The sequence below is a fragment of the Geotrypetes seraphini genome, chromosome 2 (assembly GCF_902459505.1).
Source record: "Geotrypetes seraphini chromosome 2, aGeoSer1.1, whole genome shotgun sequence".
Classification (NCBI taxonomy): domain Eukaryota; kingdom Metazoa; phylum Chordata; class Amphibia; order Gymnophiona; family Dermophiidae; genus Geotrypetes; species Geotrypetes seraphini.
Genome location: NC_047085.1, coordinates 439897609 through 439918221, shown reverse-complemented (window position 1 = coordinate 439918221; position 20613 = coordinate 439897609). Strand labels below are relative to the sequence as shown.

General features: G+C 44.1%; 1 protein-coding gene across 15 annotated transcripts in view; it reads right to left on the bottom strand.

The window, feature by feature from the left end:
* The window catches only part of KIAA1217 (KIAA1217 ortholog), a 1295419-nt gene that overhangs the window by 295706 nt on the left and 979100 nt on the right, over positions 1 to 20613 (bottom strand). For all 15 annotated transcript variants that reach the window (XR_004538150.1, XR_004538149.1, XM_033931366.1 and 12 more), the window contains one exon: positions 17315 to 17408. Coding sequence is in view for 13 of the 15 variants with exons in the window: in XM_033931366.1 (XP_033787257.1) it covers positions 17315 to 17408 (94 nt within the window). In the remaining 2 variants the exon portion in view is untranslated. The remainder of the gene's footprint in view (positions 1 to 17314; positions 17409 to 20613) is intronic.

Sequence of the window (20613 nt, the reverse complement as noted above, 5' to 3'; positions counted from 1 at the left end):
ATGATTTGGACATTCATTTGAAAATGCCACGCTATATGTAACTATTCAGTTGCACAATTTTGTTAGAGCCACTTTACACACGTAAAACACACTTAACACATAGAACATGCTTTATAAAATTATTTCCACTTTAAATATTTACAAGTATGATGTCCAATTATTAGTTTTGGCAGAATAATTTTGGAAGGAATGCTGTTGGATTGATCATGATTGTTGAGTTGAATTGTCAGAAGTTCAGACAGAGGGCCCTGAATTAATGAGGACACGAGGTGAAGATTTCCCTAGGGCACCTAATACCCTTGCACCAGCTCCGACCACAAGTGTGAGCACAGAACCAAATACAGCAAACAAATACATGTAATTTGGTTAATCCTGCCAACTTGACCGACCCTCTCATCTGGAAACATTTAACATTTTGCTTACCTTGAGATCTGAAGCAAGCCTTTAATAAAGCAGATCTGGAGATTACCATCCAGGGGTGGAAAAAGGTTATAAAAATTTGGGTGCCAGTCAATATTTTTCAGGAGTCAGGAGAGATTTTCTTCCCTGATAATACCTCTATTTTGTCTAAACATTTTTCTTATATTTTTTTTTTACTCTTTGCCTTTGTTCTCTCTACTATCCCTATATTTTCAGCCTCTACTCATTTCCTTCCTCTAACTCTTTCCAGCCTCAAAATCCTTTTCATCTGGCCCCCAAGCCTCTAGTGTCATCTTTCCCTGGACCTAGGCTGGTGGCAGTGATGCCTTTTCCTGAGCATGGGCAAACATCGGCATTATCATCTTTCGCCAGACCCTGGAGAGCCATACAGCTTCTCTCAGGCTTAGAATAGCATCAGGCACTATTTTAAAAGCCTGGATTATCTGTCTTCTGGGATTTTTCCAGCCCTGTTAGTAACACCAAATTGCTATAGAATTCTTTGCAACTTCTGCCATTTGTATCCCTCATTCCTTTTATGTCTCAGCTCTTTTGTGCATATCTTTGCTCCTAATTCCCTATTTCTTACTTCTCTCTCATTGTCCCCTCAACAGCAATTTTTAAGAAAATTTATTTATTTATTTAAAAAATGTATATACCGTTTAAACCTAAATGGTTTACATATCGTTACATACATAATTCAATAAAACAAATAAAATCAAACAAACATTAACATATAATCATCAGAAAATCACATGAAGTGCCCTTCAAAAGAACTACCACAAAGATCAGTTCCTAGAAAAATGCATTTCTCCAGTTTGTCTTTAATAGACTAAAGTTGCAAGTGAAAAGCTTATGTCCCCAACAATACCTTTCACAAATCACAGCACATCAGGTGCTCAGCAGTGTGCAATTAGGCAAGAGATTTTTCAGCATGAGATGTTTATCTGCCTCTGGAAAGGGGCAGCTTAACCTCTCTGCTCACAGAAAAACAAAACATGATGACAGATAAGGACTGAGGCACCCATTTGGTACAGGGCTCAAACTAAGGAGGAATGAGGTACAATACAATTCCATTAGTTAAAGAGAAAAAATGTGTTCCTCAATTCCTTGCTTCCGAAACTTATTAATGCACTGGTTTTGGACCTCTCTTTCAACAACAGTCCTCCACCACCACCACCACCACCACACACACACACACACACACACGCACACACATGCACACACACACACACGGTTGGCAGACTGAAACCCCCATAGGCTACTCCCCTCAACCCTAGCTGAAGAGAAGACTTGTCAGACATTTCTTGCAGTGCTACTTGAGATCACAGACTTGCTCTGAAGCAACCACAGGGTGTAGGCAGGAAGAAGAAACAGTCAGAGGTCCCCACACCATTATCCTGAGGGCAACAGCACACCACCAGGGATCTCCCATCTGCTTCTGAATAGAGTGAAAAGTGGGTGGGGCAATGTGAGACTGAAAGAGAGATAAAGGAAGAAAGGCAAATGGAGAGGCAAATGATAAAAGAGGGATCTACTTAGAGAGGAAAACAAAAGTCTGAGAATCCAAGGCAGAAAGAAACAGGTCTTAGATGTAGCAGAGACCAAGAAAAGGGGAAGGATGGGAAAAACAAGCAAGATGCTGAGAAAAAGCAAGTAGGAGAAAGAGAGATGAGGGATAAGATTAGAGACTGACACCCCAGTGCTCAAGAGCTTTCCGTGGCAGTACAACTGTTATTGCTGCCAAAAACTCTCCTGCTGATGTTCAAAAGGGGTCTCCGTGGATGCTACCGATCCTCGTAGCAGCCACCAAGAACCCTATGCAAATGCATCACAAGGCACTCAAGGGCAAATTCTATAAGAAGCGCCCAAAAGTTAAGTGCCTAATTCAAGTAAAATTGGGCGCTGTTTAGTGAATCGCGCTGAGCGGCACCTATTTGGGTATCTATTTTGGAGGCGCTGAATAAATAGGCCAGCTCTAGGTACAACTAAAAGTTAGGCGTCCATGCGAGCGCTTAAGCACACTTAAGAGCAGCGATTCTGTAACAAGGCGCTTAACACGTAGCCACGCCTAAAATGCATAGCGCCTATTTTTTTGAAGACCGCCTAAATTTTTAGAGGCGCCTACTTACAGAATCGCGCTTTGATAGGCGCCTATGTTTCAATCATTGCTGATTAAAAAGCTTAATTGAGCTTGTTGTACAATTTAGATAGGCACCTATTTAGTTAGGCCGAAATAGGGGCCTAACTTTAGGCGCTGGTTACAGAATTTGGGCCTCAATGTTAAAATGAGCTCTCCTTTTGATAAACAAAAAGGAACGCCCCTCTTTCACAGGGCAAAATTTTCTGGCAGGTCTGGACCTGCTGGTAGCTGTCCTGCGTGTGTTGTGTGAGGCACATCACACAAGCAGGACATCTGCACCCATTAAAAAAAAAAGCCAGCAGCCCCTGCTCTTCCTAGAAATCCCGATCTACTGAGCCACTCAACTGTTCGGGGCTTCCCCTGGTGCTCAACTGATTGCAGCTCTGGAGCTGCGACTGAGTCAGCAGGAGCGGCGTCAGGAATGGGATGGAGCTAACAGGGATGGGGAGGGGGAGGAGCTGTGCCTAGCAATGTGCTCTTCTGAGCAGGCGCCAGGCATAGTTCCTCCCCCTTTTACCGGGGCTGCTCTGCACAAATAGCATGCATATAATTTGCATGCTATTCGTGCTGAGCATCACCCGATAAAGAAAAATCACTCACACCACGATATTTAATACCGTGGTATCAGATCGTTGCTCATCAGGGCCTCAGTAGGGAGGTAGAAGGGGGTCAGATGACGATGAAAATGGGTGAAATGGAGAGATGCTGAAGAGCAGAAAGAGCAAAAAAAAGACATAATATGGAAGAGAACTACTGACAAGAAAAGTGGATAGGGAAGCCGAAACAAAGGATATATAAAAGGAAAGGTAAAATATTTAAAAAATTAGGGGGAAAAAAAAGAAGACAGATAGAAGGAAAGATTGCAAACTTTATAATGAGAAACATCTTCTGATAACAAAGATAGAAAATATGTTCAGTATAATTATCGGAATAGGTAACACTCTGCAGTGTTAAACCATTAGATTAGGTAACACTCTGCAGTGTTAAACCATTAGATTAGTTGACATCCACAAAACATTTGCAGTTGAAATATCTCTTGCTTCTGTCTTATAATATTCCCCTCTTGAAATCTCAGTGTTCCCTCTACTCCCCTGTGCAACCGATTCTCATCGCTGCCTCACCCATCCTTCCCAATACTCCTCTTTTCTGTCTCCATCCTTCCATATCAGCTGTTTCCCCTGCGCTTCCTCATGAAACCTCCTCTATAAAAGGAGTTTTTAGTAGGACATAGTTTGTGTGTTAAAAACACACACACACAGGCACTTGATTTGTGAGACCTCTTCTGTGAAGCAGTTGTAACAGAGCTGCCAAGTTCCAGGAGGGAGACTTTTTGGCCAGACTTGGTTTTAAACTTGCATTCCAAAGCAGTGGAGTATTTGTCGTCCATGATTCTATCCATTGAAATCAGTGCTGCAGGTTCCATAATGTACCAGGATGAATTTGGCAGAAGTCCAGGACCGGCCAAAAAGTCTCCTTCCTGAAATCGGTAACTTGGCAGCTCTGTTTTAATATGACATTTTTGTGTTGGGAGAGGCTAACCTTGAAAGTATCTTTTCATGTTTTTCCTAGGAGCCTCATTCTGATCTCCGTGTGTGTTTGGTAGGAGAAGAGTCCCAATCTTATGCAAATTACTGAACTACTCTGTAAAAAAAAACAAAAAAAGATTAGTAGGTGTGATCAAATTGTACATCTAAAAAGGAGTACAGCTGCTAAAAGTAGATTAGAGTATGTTGAAGGAAAGGCACAAACTGTGTAAATATAATGGAAGTGTTTTTTATGGTCAAACAAATGCCTCACCCTGACACTTAAGAGAGGGCTGTGGGAGGTTTTTGGAATGGGGTGTGGGAGTTGAAAACCAAAGAAGATAAAGTATGGATTGGACTGATAGGATAAAAGATTTGCTGAAAGGCTGCAGTGGCAGAGTTTAGCCCACAGCAAACTGAGATTCTGAAGGAGCTAAAATAGAGAGAACGTCTCTGGGGGCTGATAAACAGAACTTTCTGCTCAGTTATCATGGGTTTAACATAGCCTTACCACTAGGGTTACCATAAGGTTCCAGAAAAAGGAGGAAGGGTTAAGACATCCGGGTTTTATTTCAATTGCTTTCAATGGAAGTAAAAACCCGGATATCTCAATTCAGCCTCTTTTTTTCTGGAGCCATATGGTTATCCTACAAATGTAGCTACCCAATGGCATGCAATTAAAGAAAACAAAAGGAGAGATCTTGATGTGTGATTTCTATAGAGAAATTTTCACGAGGTTTGGGGCAATGTAGAAGGACTGATAGAGAGAAATTTTTCCCACAATCCATTTACCTTGCCCTGGATACATGTCATCTATCCTCACCAGAGGTCTAGCGTTCCCCTTCCCTCCCAAACTACCCGACTCTCTTTCCTACCTATACTTGCAATGTTTCCACTGGTTGCTGTCTGTTTTAAGTGTAGTTTACTAATAAATATTTTTTTAAAGGGCTTTTCCATCTGATCTGATTCTTTTTTTTTTTTACCACAATTAACTGGGCACTAGCCAATATTCCCACTGGTGCCCAGTTAACTCAAACAGATAAAATTAGGACAGCCTTTTTGCTAATGTTTTCTACTTACTTAATCAGTAGTAAATTGAATATTGCCACTAACTAGTTAAGGGCTGGCTCCACCCAATCAAGACTGTGTTATAACTTTTGTGGGCCTCCCCCTCAGTGGTATTTAATATATGACTGAGTTTTTAATTTGAATCCTAAATATGCTTTATGCAGTGGCGTACCTAGGGTATGTGGCACCCGGGGCCCATCATTTTTTGACACCCCCCCCCCCCCCCCCCCCCCCCCCCCCCCCCCCCCCCCCCCATGTAAAAATTTTTTTTTTTTTTTTTTTTTTGCAATAACCATGAAATGGAATAAATGGTCAGAATAGAAACAGGCAGTGAAAATTTTCTTTTATTGAACCTCATATATGTAACCATTATTCCAAACATAACAAAACATAAATTATGTCTAAATTGTCATGACATTAGAAGTGCATATGGAGTAGTTGCAGGCAGTGGCGTACTTAGGGTATGTGGCACCCAGGGCCCATCATTTTTTGACACCCCCCCCATCTATATGAAAAATATGATTTTTAGTACCAATCTACATATCGCACCACAAGAGTGTACCTAGGAAAAGGCTGCATCTTAAACACTGCAGTGAGCACTAGAACACCAACACATACATTGTAAAACTAAACAAGCCAGATCCCGCACAGTCAATTGGTCCTGTAGTCAATGCCAACTGAAAACTATGTCTTTTTCATACACACAGAACAGAGATACACCCTCGCCCAAAATGGAATAATCACAAACTAAAAATAGAAATATGTAGACAAAAGTTAAACTGATCCGCCAAGAAACCAGACCCTGGATACAATGCAACACCACAAAAAACAGTAACACATGTCCTCTAATACAGTGCAAAATATAAAGACAGTAGATGTAAATTTGAAAAAACTGATACATAACAATCACCACTTTATAAATTAACAAATAAAAATAAAACAAATAATGAGATATAAAAAAATACAATTTTATTGGACTAATCCCCGTAAGCTCGGTCCCCATCCCCGCAAACCACCTGATTCCATCCACACAAGCCTTGAATTGTTTATATTAAAGTATAAAAAGAAACAATATTCTGTACAATTGTCAATTTATAAATCAGCGTCTTCTCCCCACTCTCTTCCCCATTTCCCTTCAGCATCCTCAGCCCACTCTCTCTCCACTTTCCTTCAGCGCACGCACATAAAAACAAGCAAGTAATTTTATATCATTTTCATTCTATTCATTCATAGAAATTAAAGTCTAGATAATGCCAGTCACATAACAAAACATGATTTTACAAAAATAATTCCCTGCAGTCAAGCCTGCAAGGATTATTAGATGTCTTTCAGCAGTTCCCCTCCCTCCCTCCCCCTTACCTTTGTGGCCAAGTCAAAATGATCTACCAACAATAAAATTTTAAAAACACAAAGCATGCTGTACGCAGAGAAAATGTTAATTATCATTTATATTCCGCGGGTTTTCAAAGAGGTCAAGGCAGATGACTTTATGCAATGTCACCTCAGTAACAACTATACAAAAATAGACAAATATTCCCCCTCCCTTTTTACTAAACTGCGATAGCGGTTTTTAGCGTAGGGAGCTGCGCTGAATGCCCCACGCTGCTCTCGACGCTCATAGGCTCCCTGCGCTAAAAAACTCTATTGCGATTTAGTAAAAGGGGGCCATAGTGCAAAATATAGACAGCAGATATAAATTTTCAAAACGGACACATTTTGATCACTAAGTTGAAAATAAAATCATTTTTCCTACTTTTTTGTCTGGTGATTTCATGAGTCTCTGGTCCTTCTTCTGATCCTTCTTCTTTCTCTCTCCCCCTGGCTCCCCTCTTTATTTCTGCCTTTCTTTCTCTCTCCTCCTGGCCCCCCTCTTTCTTTCTGCCTTTCTTTCTCTCCCCCTTGACCCCACTCTTTATTTCTGCCTTTCTTTCTCTCCCCTTGGTCCCCCCTCTTTATTTCTGCCTTTCTTTCTCTCCCCTTGGTCCCCCTCTTTCTTTCTGCCTTTCTTTCTCTCTCCCCCTGGCCCCCCCTCTTTATTTTTTCCTTTCTTTCTCTCTCCCCCTAGCCTGCACAAAGCCATCGTGCCGATTTCTCCACTTCCACGATTCTTTCCCTACCCTCACCCCCAAGCCAGCAGCCGATTTCTCCCTGCTCCTTCCCCGATGTCCTGAACTTCATCGGGCAGCAGCAGCATTCACAATTCACTGATGTTGCCCGCTTCAGGCCTTCCTCTCTGTCGGGTCCTGTCTTCATGAAAACTGGAAGTAGGCAGGACCCGGCAGAGAACAAGGCCTGAAGCCGGCAACAGCAGCGAATTGTAAACGCTGCTGCTGCCCGAAGAAGGTAATGGAGCACCGAGGCAGTCCGCTTCTCCCCCCTCCCAGCAGAACCCCCGCTGACCCTCCTATCTCCCCCCCCCGTGAACCTTTCCGACCTTCCCAGCGAGAGCAGCAAACCTCCTTCGCGGCTTTCTCCTTCCTCTGCCGCGTTACTGATGACGTCATCAGTGATGCGGCAGAGGGAGGATAAAGCCGACGCTACTGGAGGGAGGTTTGCTGCTTTCGCTGGGAGGGTCAGAAAGGTTCACTTGGGGGGGGGAGAGAGATAGGATGGTCAGCGGGGTTTCGGCTGGGAGGGGGGAGAAGCGGTCTGCCTTGGTGCTCCAAGGCCTGGCGCCATTACCTTTTTCGATAATGGCGCCGATGCTGCTTTCGCTGGGAGGGTAGGAGCGCGATAGGGACCGGGCCAGCTGTGCACCCCCCCTAAGGCGGCACCCGGGATGGACCTCCCCCTCGCCCCCCTTGGTACGCTACTGCCCTGGGGAAACAGCCTGCAACAAGATCGCGCGATGCCAGAGATTTTTGCCTGCTTCGGCTGTTTCCTCCGCCGCGGTCCCGCCCCTCCTCTGACATCAGAGGAGGGGCAGGACCGTGGCGGAGGAAACAGTCGAAGCAGGCAAAGATCTCTGGCATCGCGATCTTGCTGCAGGCTGTTTCCAGACGCGACACCCGGCGCAGGGGGGGGGTAACTGGACCGGACCGGGAGCACCCCCTCAGGGCTTGGTACCCGGGGGTCGGACCGCCCCCCCCCGCCCCCCCCCCTTGGTACGCCACTGGCTTTATGTATTGGTACTTTATTTATTGTGTATATTTTCAGATGGCTGGACAAGTTGAAAACAACCATGGGGATGACGCTGGAGGACCTTACCAAACTAGCACAAACCAATTTCTTTTTAGACTTGAACACAAGTCGATGCCACCTAACTATATATTTTCAAGGTCAAAAGGCAAGGTGTGAAATATAAATAACTATTTCATTTTTATTCTTTCTGATTAAAAAAATAAATTAAAACATTTTGATGGATCCCAGGCAATGTGCCTAATGGGTAAGTCTGCCCTGTGCCCAAACTCCATCCCCAGACCATCCTGACTGAAAGTGACAGTGACAGCGAAGTTCAATGACACTACCCGTAAGTGCCACTGAATATTGCCAGATGGCCAGCTCAGCAAAGTTTTAGCAGGCAGGAGGCTCTCCAGTCTAGTGAAAGCCTTTGAATAATCAAGCCAATCCATATATGCAGAGCCTGTACTATTCTGCTACCTTAAGGATTTGCAGAGACTTATAGTGGCTGTACCTAAGAATTCTAATATGACTTTTACAGCTTCTGGAACAAGGGGCTTGCTGTGCTACCTAAAATTGGCAACAGTAGAAGCAAACGGCCCAACCCAGTTTCACATCCCTTCTCTTTGGCTCTTTCTTCCCTAGCCACTCCACTATTACCACTAAGGGAAGAAGATCCAGGATTAGCACAGCCACAGCACATGGAGAGAGGTATAGGTGAGCGCAATATCAGAGCCTATAAAGCTGCCACTCTGGTCAAAGACAGGTGAAAAGGAAACCAGATGCTACTATGGCCTTTCAAGAAGAAAATGAGTGAAGTTCTCATTGATGAAGTCTGAAGGAGCAAGAGAGGACCAGATGGGAGTCCCAGATCTACAAAGATTAAAGCAGGCCTGAACAACTTCGGCCCTCGCCATGCCAGGTTTTCAGGATTTCCCAAATGAATATGCATGAGATCAATATGCATACAATGGAAGCAGTGCAGGCAAATAGATCTCATGCAAATTCACTGATTGAATGCAGAAAGGGTTTCAGGAGAGGTGTGAATCTGTGCAGAAACCCTTACTGCAACTACTTGAAGTTGTAACTGTGACCTAATTGTACTAGTAACTGTTTTGATCTACCTATACTAGCAACTCTATTGAATGTCCGTGTCAAACTGTCCATTGTAACTTCCTGGGTAACAAGCCCAACCTCTTGTAATGTAATACAATCATGAACTGAATAGGTAAAGGTAGAATAGAAAACCCGACTAACATAACATAACATAACTGAGGTGGGTTCAAATCCCACGCTGCTCCCTGTGACCCTGGGCAAATCACTCAATCCAACGTTGCCCAAAGTACGTTAGATAGATTGTGAGCCCACCGGGACAGATAGGGAAAAATGCTTGAGTACCTGATTGAAAACCGCTTAGATAACCTTGATAGGCAGTATATAAATACCTAAAATAAATAAATTAGTGCTACTACTACTACTATTATTTCTATAGCACTACAAGACGCATGCAGTGCTGTATTGTACATTAAACACGGTCCCTGCTCGAAAGAGCTTACAATCTAATTATGACAGTCATACTGGACAAAAGTGGTGAATATGTGCAATGCCATGCTGTGCCCCCCCCCCCCCCACCTACCGGGGTACCTTGTGAAATGTTTGATGGCTCGAGCAGTATCTTCCACCTGCTGCTCGCACCAGCATCGGCTCCATTCTTATGTCACATCCTGGTCCCATGACCAGGAAGTGATGTCAGAAGGTAGACAAGGTCAGTGCGAGCAACAGGTGGAAGATGCTGCTTGTGCCAGTGAACATTTAAAGAGATACATGGGGCAGAGAGGAACTGATGTCAGCACCCCAACGAAAATGACAACCACCCCCTTCCCCCCCTTACTAAGCCATTGCACACATCCCATGCCCAGTGCTGATCACCATAAGCAGAGGAAGAGAATAGCTGCATATCTGGCCGCTTCCTCTTCTCTTGCTTTGGTACCAAATACAAAATTTGAACCAGCGGGACACTGTAGAGCTATGTGGTTCAAATTCTGCATTTCGGACTGGGCAACAAGGCAGGAGAATTCAGTCCGATGTACAGCTGCCCTCTTCCTCCATTGAGCTGGGGACTTGCAAAGGGTGCCAAGGGCTGGGAGAAGGATGGACAGCAGGAGGTCAAGCCAGAGGATGGGGAGGGGAAGTGCTGTTAAGGGCTGATTTGTATATCAGCCTCTTTCTGGTCCCTGTACAGCATTCCAAAACTGGTTTGTCTATCACAGAACAAGTTTCTAACCCAGTCACCTGTTAATTGATGTTAATTGAAAGGTGCACAAATTGGTAGGCACATAGCACAAAGTGGTATGTGCCTTGTGCAAAGCGTGTAGTTAAAAATGAGTGTGATTAGGGGGCAGATTATGGGTGTATTTTTGAGTTGGCGCTTGTTTTTGACTTAGACACCATTGTGCGCACAAATTAGGTGCAGGCATTTAGGCCAAGAAACCCCTGGCATAAATAGGGTATGGCCTAAAAGCTGAGATGCCTAGCAATTCATTGCAATATGATATATACAATATGCGTAACTTTTATAGAATACACTTAGAACAAAAGAACAGCCATACTGGATCAGACCAATTGTCCATCTAGCCCAGTCTCCTATTTCCAACAGTGGCCACAGGTCACAAGTACCTGGCAGAAATCCAAACAGCAGCAAGTTTTCATGGTACTAATTCCAGGGCAAGTAGTGGCTTCTCCCATGTCTGTCTCCATAGCAGATTATGGACTTTTTCTCCAGGAATTTGTCCAAATCTTTCTTTAACCTAGCTAGTCTAACCACTGTAACCACCTCCTCTGGCAATGAGTTCCAGAGCTTAACTATGCTTCCAGTGAAAACCCCCCAACATTTTCTCCCATGTAATTTCAATGAGGGTCCCCCTGGTTTTTGTACTTTTTGAAAGGATGAAAAATCGATTCACTCTTACTCGTTCTACACCATTCAGGATTTTGTAGACCTCAATCGTATTCCTCCTCAACCGTGTCTCTTCCAAGATGAAGAGCCCAACCTCTTAGTTGTTGTTTTTTTCAGTGGCTATGAGCTAATGCTAGCATTAGCACATGGCCCAAAAAAAGAATTGAAAACGAATTTATGGCTACCCTGCAAATGGGCTTAACGTATGAGAAAGTATCACATTAGGATGAACTAAGCCCATTTATTAGCAAGCTTAGAAAAAGGGTCTCCAAAATCAGGTATTCCATCTGTCCAATTAAATACATACATAACATTGATCCCTAGATTCTATTTGTCACGTCATTGAAACAAAAAGTGTCATGAAAAGTGTGGAATAACGTGTAAGTTTCATGGTTCCACATCATTCTCTTCTTGGTTGGGCTGAAAGCTTTTCAGCAGCCCCTCGTATGCGGTGTCCAAATTTGGGTGCACTTCTGAGATGCGCGTGCAACTTAGTTGGCTAAAGAGCTGTTAACTATCAATAACTGGTATTGCTTAGCACCAACTAGAATTTGCAAATGCATGTGTGCTATTCTACAATTCTGGGCACCTAAATCCCATAAAAACACAACCCATAAGGGGGTGTAGCCTTCAGAGGGGCATGGACAGGTCAGGGGTATTCCAAAAAGTTGAATGCAGTGTTATAGAATAATGGGTCTCTGTGCTCAACATGGGTACTGAGATTTACACCAGGTTGTAGCAGGAGTTAGTCTGCAGCCCAAAGTTGGGTGCAGGAATTGGCACTGAGCACTATTCTATACCGGGCACAAATCCTTTTTAGAACAGTGCCAATCTTTTCCGGCACCCATTTTTGAACACCTTTTCAGGAAATTCCCTCCTAACAGCCCTCTATCAAAGAACAGACCTCAGGAAGCAGAGCAGTGCTATAGAAATGATTAGTAGTACAAGCTGTCAGAACACTCAGTGACATCACAATGCATCTGGGTCATACTCAGAATTCTTGATGACATCATAATGCAGCTGTATATTTGTTCCTCCACCTGAGCACTATGTATTGATGCACTTTCTTGTCTAGATTGTAAGCTCTTTAGAGCAGGGACTGTCTTTTCTATGTTTTGATGTACAGCGCTGCATATGTTTAGTAGCGCTATAGAAATGATAAGCAGTAGTAGTTTTTACTCATTTCTGAAATGTAATGAAATCAGTTTCCTCTCTAACAGAAAATAGCCAGCCATTCCAAAACATCAGACCTAAGACTAAAAAACTCAGGTTACAGATTATCACTCTAGGAACCAGGTGTACGCTAGGAACACCATTAAAACCCTCAGATGCCAAATTTAGCCCTTTCGACACCAGCAGAGCCAGCTTAAACTCAGCATGTTCCTTAATTGGGCGTCAGTGTGTATTTGGGCTAATGGGGGGGTCTCACCAAGTGGTGCCAGTAAACCAAGGAGCCACGGTATTCTAGGCACACAGGCAAACCAACATACCAGACAGTAATAGCACACTGAAGCACCTATTGAGTACAACTTTCCCACAAAAATAAAAAGACTTAAACCACTGACAAACAAGAGGATATATTCCAGTTTAGACAATAACATTGGATGCTCTACCTTATCAAAGGCTGAGGTGAAATGGAAATGTGCACATAGGCATGCACAAAAATTGTACCAGCATCTGAAGGAGCTATGCACACAGATATATTATACCCCAAATTGTATATGAAATATTGGCACCAAAATTCTGGCATGGATTCAAGATGCGTACACAACTAACCCCTCCCCCCCCCTTTTAAGAAGCAGCGTTAGGCTTTTTTATCGCTGGCCACGGTGGTATTAGCTCCGACGCTCATAGAATTCCTATGAGCGTCGGAGCTAATACTGCCATGGCCGATGATAAAAAAGCCTAACGCGGCTTCATAAAAGGGGGTCTAAATTAGTTAACAAGCTATCAGATATGAATTAATAGGACCTTAACAATCAATTATTGCCCTTAATTGGCATTAATTTGCATATAAACATGTATCTGCTTGTGCGCTATTCTATAATCCCAAGTGCCCCAATCCCATTGTGTGCAACTCAAAAGGGAGCTTGGCTCGGGGAGGGGGATGTTCAAAAAATTTGCATGCAATTTTATAGAGTAGTGCCATTTATGCACCCAAAATGCCACAGGTTGAACACCGATATTTACACCAGATTTCAGCTGGCGTAAATACCAGTGTGTTGCACTTTAGGCACATGAATTGGCTCATCTCGGAGGGCCCTTTACAGAATTCTGGTTAGCACCAAGTTTTGAGCACAATTTATGGAATTCCCTCCCGTGCTCTGGGCGTGCGTGCCTGGAATGCTAAATGCATATTCTACGCATAAATATTATTGGTGTGGCTTCATCATCTAAATTTCTGCCTTCGAGTGCATGCTTCATTTCACATCTGTGACATTTCTCCCTTTCCTTCACTGTCAGCAACAATATCACCTCAGCTTCTTATCCTCAGTAAAAAGAAGAAAAAAAGTTAGAGGCTGGCACAAGAACGAAACTGGCACAGAACCTGCATTAACACTAGCCACAGAAAAACAAACTAACTTTTTATTCCACCTCCGTCTGTGAACTAAATTTCCAGCATACGAAAACAAGGTCTTCCAGACACATGTGCTCTTTTTTTTGCATCTGTGTTTAATAGCTAATGTCTTCATTACCACTGGATTTAAATGAGTACACGAGATTACAGGTGTGGCTTCATCATCTAGAATTTCTGCAGTCGAGTGCACTGCCCTTCATTTCATATAAGTGACACTTCTCCCTTTCCATCACTGTCAGCAATATTCTTTGCATACAGTCATCTTATATGTCTATAATAATGTATAAAATCATGCGCAGAACCCCCATTAAGCCTCCCACGCTTTAATACACCAGCCTCATTGTTTGCTATGACTGCAAGTGACCTTTGCTGCCCGAGACAACTTCCTAGTTTGTGTAATGGTTAAGCCAGTCCTGCCTCCTCCCCACCTGCTAAATCTTACAACTTAAGGTAGTTTGAAGGCTGCATTCAAATCTTCTTTACTTAAGGGCCCTTTTATTAACGTGCTAAAATCTGAGGTTACCACAGCTTAACAAGACAGTTTACCTCCGCAACCCTTAGTCCAATGCCTCCAGTATATTGTGAATGTACTTCTGTAACCCGTTCTGGGCTCCTGGGAAAGGAACAGGCTATAAAACTAAATAAATAAATTTTACCACAAGGGGAGATATGATACGGAGGAGAGTGTGGCGCAGTGGTCTCAAAGTCAAACCCTTTGCAGGGTCACATTTTGGATTTGTAGGTACTTGGAGGGCCTCAGGAAAAAAAAAATAGTTAATGTCTTGTTAAAGAAATGACAATTTTGCATGAGGTAAAACTCTTTATAGCTTATAAATCTTTCCTTTTGGCTAAGTATTAATAATAATATTGTAATTTATAGCTAGCTAAAGAGACATATGATCAAGAAACTGTTTATTTTACTTGTGTGATTATGATAAACTTACTGAGGGCCTCAAAATAGTACCTGGAGGGCCGCAAGTGGCCCCTGGGCCACGCGTTTGCGACCACTGGGTTAGAGCTACTGCCTCAGCACCCTGAGGTTGTGGGTTTAAATCCCGCACTGCTCCCTATGACCCTGGGCAAGTCACTTTAATCCTCCACTGCCCCAGGTATATTAGATAGTTTGTGAACCCACCGGGACAGGCAGGGAAAATGCTTGAAGTACCTTTATGTAAACCGCTTTGAGTGTGGTTGTATAACTACAAAAAAAGGCGGTATACAAGTCCCAATCCCTTTCGCTTTCCCTAAATACTTGAAATGTATTAATACAGAACTAAATCTTTTCCAGAGAAAGGAAAATGATAAAACTAGAAGGCATAAATTTAGAAATAATGTTAGGAAATTATTTTTCACGAAGAGGGTGATTGATGCCTGGAATGACCTCCTGAGGGAGGTGGTGGAGAGGAAAACGGTGATGGATTTCAAAAAAGCATGGGTTAAACACAGAAGATCTCTAATCACAGGATATAAACTGAAGAGCTAAGGCCAGTACTGGGCAGACTTGTATGGTCTGTGTCTCGTTCGGTTTAGGATGGGCTAGAGAAAGCTTCGACGGGAACTCCAGAAAATCTGGAACATGAGGACAGTGCTGGGCAGATTTTTATAGTCTGTATCCCGCACATGATGAGATGGTTAGGATAGACTAGAGTGAATTTCAATGGTAGTTGGAACCTAAGGACAGTACCGGGCAGACTTTATGGTCTATGGTCCAGAAATATCAAAGATAAAAGACAATTTAATTTAAACATAAATTCAAAATGCATGTAACTATTGGGCAGACTGGATGGACCGTTCAGGTCTTTATCTGTTGTCATTTACTATGTATGTTCCTGCTATTTATTGCAGGTCATGCATTAATGGCCCTGTTAGCACACGGTTCCTGCTGAGAATTAACATGGGGCCACCTATTTAGGAGGCCCTACGCGACCGTAGCTTATCGCTCTTAGTGAGTTCACGCATGGTAAGTGTAATATGCTGCTTAATGCTTCCACCCTCACTCACCACCCATGCCATGCCCCCTGATGGGAAAAATCTGACAAATGCAGCAATACCCAATTTAACAAGCAGAAGCAAGCAAACTACTGAAAACCCCTTAACACGTTGAGTGGTAGCCTGTTTCCACACGTTAATCACGTGTTAAGGACTTAAATGCCCTTTAGTAAAAGGGCTTCTCAGTGCTGCATGTTGCTTTGCATTCACAATTTTTCATTTAAGTTGGATACAGTTAACCTTCTAAATACAATTTTCATAGGTGCTGGCATCATTATTTTTATTTTTTTTAAAAATCAAGATAGCTCCTGAAGACTCAAACTGCCAATTTAAAATGAAGTGGAATGCAGTGGCTCATTCCTAGCATCTTTCTGTGAATTACTGAGGGCTCCCTGAGTGTTACATAACCATGCATGAAACTATAGATTTGTGAAAGAATTCAAGGCAGCAGATGCTTTCATCATTAAGGCTCTCATTCCACCCCCTCCCCCCTTTACTAAGCCACAGTAAAGGTTTCTACCGTGGCCCTTGGCGTTAAATGCTCCGATGCTCATGGAATTCCTATGAGCGTCCGAGCATTTAGCACTCCAGGCCGTGGTAGAAACCTTTATTGTGGCTTAGTAAAAGGTGTGTGTGTGTTTGTGTATGTTTGGGGAGAGGGGGTTGTATTTTCTAAACCTCTACCGTGGCTTAGTAAAAGATGTGTGTGTTTCAGGATTTTTTTTCAAGGCAAGCATCTGGTAATTTTCAGAATTTCCAACATTTCCATAACACAACAAATTGTCATATAGTTATGGCAATGTTATAGAAGCTCAGTAAAACACCTCGCCTCATTAACCGAACAGACAGTAATTTCATCATACCTGTCCCATAATAAATGCTTTCATTTCTAAACCCCACACTACAATGTACCTTCACTACTCAGAACACATTACTTCAGCTTCTCCTAAATAAGGTCAACGCTATAGTGGGGCACACAAACAAAACACCTTGGGGAAAAATTAACTAATAGAATGGAAAGATCACAGCACCAGAACTAAGACGGATTATGGTGTGCAATATTTCAGTTCACTTAGTACACGATGTGGGGACAGCTACTGTAGCTTAAAGCCTGCTCACAAAGCAAAAGCAAAGAAAAACTTATTACCAGCAACATTTTTACCAGGAGAAAGGAATGTATAAAAGTACAGAGCATGTAATAATTTTCTTCTACATAAACGGGATATAAAGCACAGTTACAACTGTTGGTGTTCAACAATTCCTAATGCTGCATGTCTGGAAATTCAAAGCGTGCCTAGCAGGGTGGAAGAAGTAACCAGGCTGTTGTTACCTATGCCCTGACATTAAAGGAAGCAATGAATCAGCAAAACCTTTCCACAAGAAGAACAATAAACGGGCAAAGCAGGAAAACAGCAATTTATTTTCTCTCTCCCTCTTCTCCGCCATTGCTTCATACCTGCTCCAAAGCTTTCGGCCAAAGGCCCCATGCACAGCAAGAGGACGAGTGTGGTCAGACTTACCCTTAGGTCTCCATTCGCCGTTCTGGGAGTGTGATTAAATACTTGCGCAGGATCTTTATTGTACACTTTAAGGAGAGATCTGTCCTGAATGTTCCTGCAATGAAAACACAGCCGTCACTGGAGCGGTTGAAAGGAGCTTTCCATGAAATCATTTAGTTGTCCCTGGGCCCTGCCCCCAGCCATCAGGTTTCAGATAACAGGTCTCAGAGGTAATACGGATTAAGCATCGCCGCAGCCCTGAGAGAGACGGATGCAAGTAACATGCGCTGGTCCACTCGGACGCCGGTAAAGTTTCTGGGTGGAAAATCAGGTACTGCCCAGCCCAGAGAACTCGCCAAACTTTCAATGCATTTGTTTAATATTTCTTTGCTTACTGTCGGCAAGCTGGGGGTCTTAGTCTGCCACTTATCTGAAGAAACATACTAGGAAAAGTACAGGCTCTCTTTTGTTCAGGAAACTGCCTGGGTTTTACAGACAAACCAAACTTGCCAGCGCAACGCAAGCTAAACACTTCCAAGACCTAGACTGTACTGCATGCTCGACACCTCCTACCCCTCTCCCCATTTTCTTTTAAATTAATACTGCATTAGATCCAATTTTCTTGTCATCAGGACCTTGGTTTTAGTGGACAAAGGCAGATCTTTTCCCAGACTTAATTTGCTGCTTTTGCCTCTCACTTTATTCCAGACAGAACCACACACCAGCGATACAATAGAGAAAACAGCTGAACCTACCTTAAGACAAGAGTGCTGAATCCTGTCACTTACTCCGCTCAAATTAAGTGATAGTGGAGATTTTTTTTTTTTTTAAAGTGTAGTTACTTACCTGTAACGTAGGTTCTCTGTAGACAGCAGGATAGTCACATATGGGGTGTTGTCTCAACACCTCCCAATTTGCGGATAAGCTCTCCAATAGCTCAGAGAGATTTTTTTTTTTTTCTCTGAGCACGTGCAGTGCCCGGGCCCCACTGGGCATGCCCGAGCCCTACCCATTTCCCCCTGCTTCCCCCTAATCCCCAGGATGTTCCTAGCTGTGGCCGGGTCGGCCGTTTGGGGAGGCGGGTGGGTTGTGTGGCTGACTATCCTGCTGTCCACGGAGAACCTACGTTACAGGTAAGTAACTACATTTTCTCCTAGGACAAGCAGGATGAGTCAGCCACATATGGGTGACTCCCTAGCTGAGGGATGTACCGACTGGACCTGCGCCTTAGCGCTTTGTGCATCCCTCGCCTGGCTGTGGAGGCCGAGCCGGGCAGGGTAATCAGGCAAAGCAGGTAAAGTTGTGGAAACAAGGTTTTAGATAAAGTGTTGTGTTAACTGAGCAATAATACTCACAGAACAATGAACTGGTCAATGACAATCAATGAACAGTGAGAAACCAACTGGTCAACAGTGACCATTCGTACTTGCATGTGAGAATTCATACTTGCCTATTCCACATTCAGTCTAGACAGGAGTGCTGGAAGACCTACTTAACTCACAGAACAGCGAAAACTGGTCAATTACAATCAATGAACAGTGAGAAAACCAAATGGTCAACGGTGACAATTCATAACTGGTCAATAGTGACAATTCGTACTTGCATATGAGAATTCATACTTGCCTATTCCACATTCAGACTAGACAGGATTGCTGGAAGACCTACTTAACTCACAGAACAGTGAAATTGGTCAATGACAATCAATGAACAGTGAGAAACCAACTGGTCAACAGTGACAAATCGTACTTGCATGTGAGAATTCATACTTGCCTATTCCACCTTCAGTCTAGGAAAGAGTGCTGGAAGACCTACTTAATCAATATCTATAACACCCTACTTGAACAGTGTTTGTCGATATTTATAACACCCTACTTGATCAGTGTTTGTCAAGGCTGTGCTAGTGGTTGCTGTCCCTCCCGGGAGGGAAGAGCCACTTCCAAGACTGCTCGGCCGAATGCATTTGGAGCGTGGAATGCTATGTCGAGGCAGTAGTGCTTGGAGAAGGTGTGCATGGAGGACCAAGTGGCTGCATCGCAGATGTCCCCTATTGGTGTGTGGTGCAGATGTGCATTTGTGTTGGCTATGGTTCTGCGCTGGTGGGCGTTGGCTCCCACCTGCGGTTGATGCTGCGCTTTTCTATAGGTGAAGGGGATGCACTCATATCCAGCGCGAGCGCCTGCGTTTGGTGGCAGGAAGTCCTGGTCTGTTTTGGTCATAGGAGATGAACAATTGAGGCTTGTCTAATCTGCTGCATAGTCAGGGCCCACACACAGTCCAGGAGGTGTTGCTGAGGTGGCAGTGTGCCTCCCTGTGGGGAGATGTAGAGTGCCGAGAGGCACGCTGAAGCCGCCTTCGGCAAGAATCGGGGGTGGGTTCTGGGTACCACCCTGTTCTCATAAGGGAGTGTGTCGGTAGACACGATGGTTAGGGTTTTCCCAGCCAGGAATACGGGATCTGCCTCCCCCAAAGGTTTGAAGGGGTCGAGGTGAGATGATGCGGCACCAAGTTGAGGTCCCATCCGGGCGGTGGTGGTTTGACCGGTGGGTGCAGATTGGACAGTCCCTTCATGAAATTTTGTGATTACTGGATGCCTCGACACTGGTTTGCTGTCTAGGCCAGCGTGGTATGCCGTGATTGCACTTAGGTGGACCTTGATGGAAGTGGGTTTTAGGTCCCCCTGAGATAAGCTCAGTATGTACTGCAGGATGTCCGGTATGGGGCAGTTGTAGGGGTCTCGCTGCGTGTCTGTGCACTGGTAGCGGAACCTTCTCCCTTTCAACCCATAGCGTTTTCTGGTTGAAGGTCTTCTGGCTGCCATAAGAGTGTGCTCCACGTCTTGTGGTAGGTTCATCCTCTCATCATCCATGCGGTCAGGGCTAAGGAACGCAGGTCGTGGTGGAGGGTAAGGTTCCCGCGTTGTGTAATGAGAACTGCACTGATTGGGAGCGGGGAGAGGTGGGTGAACCGCTATCCCTTGCCGGAACGGGAACCATGGTTGCAGGAGCCCGAACAGGGCAATCATGATCACCGTTGCTCTGTCCTGAAGAATCTTCTGCAGGACTTAGGGTGTTCCAACTCACAGACAGACCGTCGGGGCTGAGACGGCGATGGGTTGATCTCTTTGCGCAGAAGGTCGAGTATTTAGAGTTTGGGTCGGTTGCAAACAGGTCGATGCTCGGTGTGCCCCAGGTGCTGAAGATCTTCTTCCTCGCCGCTGGGTTGAGACACCACTCATCGGGATCCAGCTGGTGGCTGAGTCTTTCTGCCAGGTCGTTCTGCTCCCACAGGAGGTAAGTTGCCTGGATGGGGCATTGAATGGA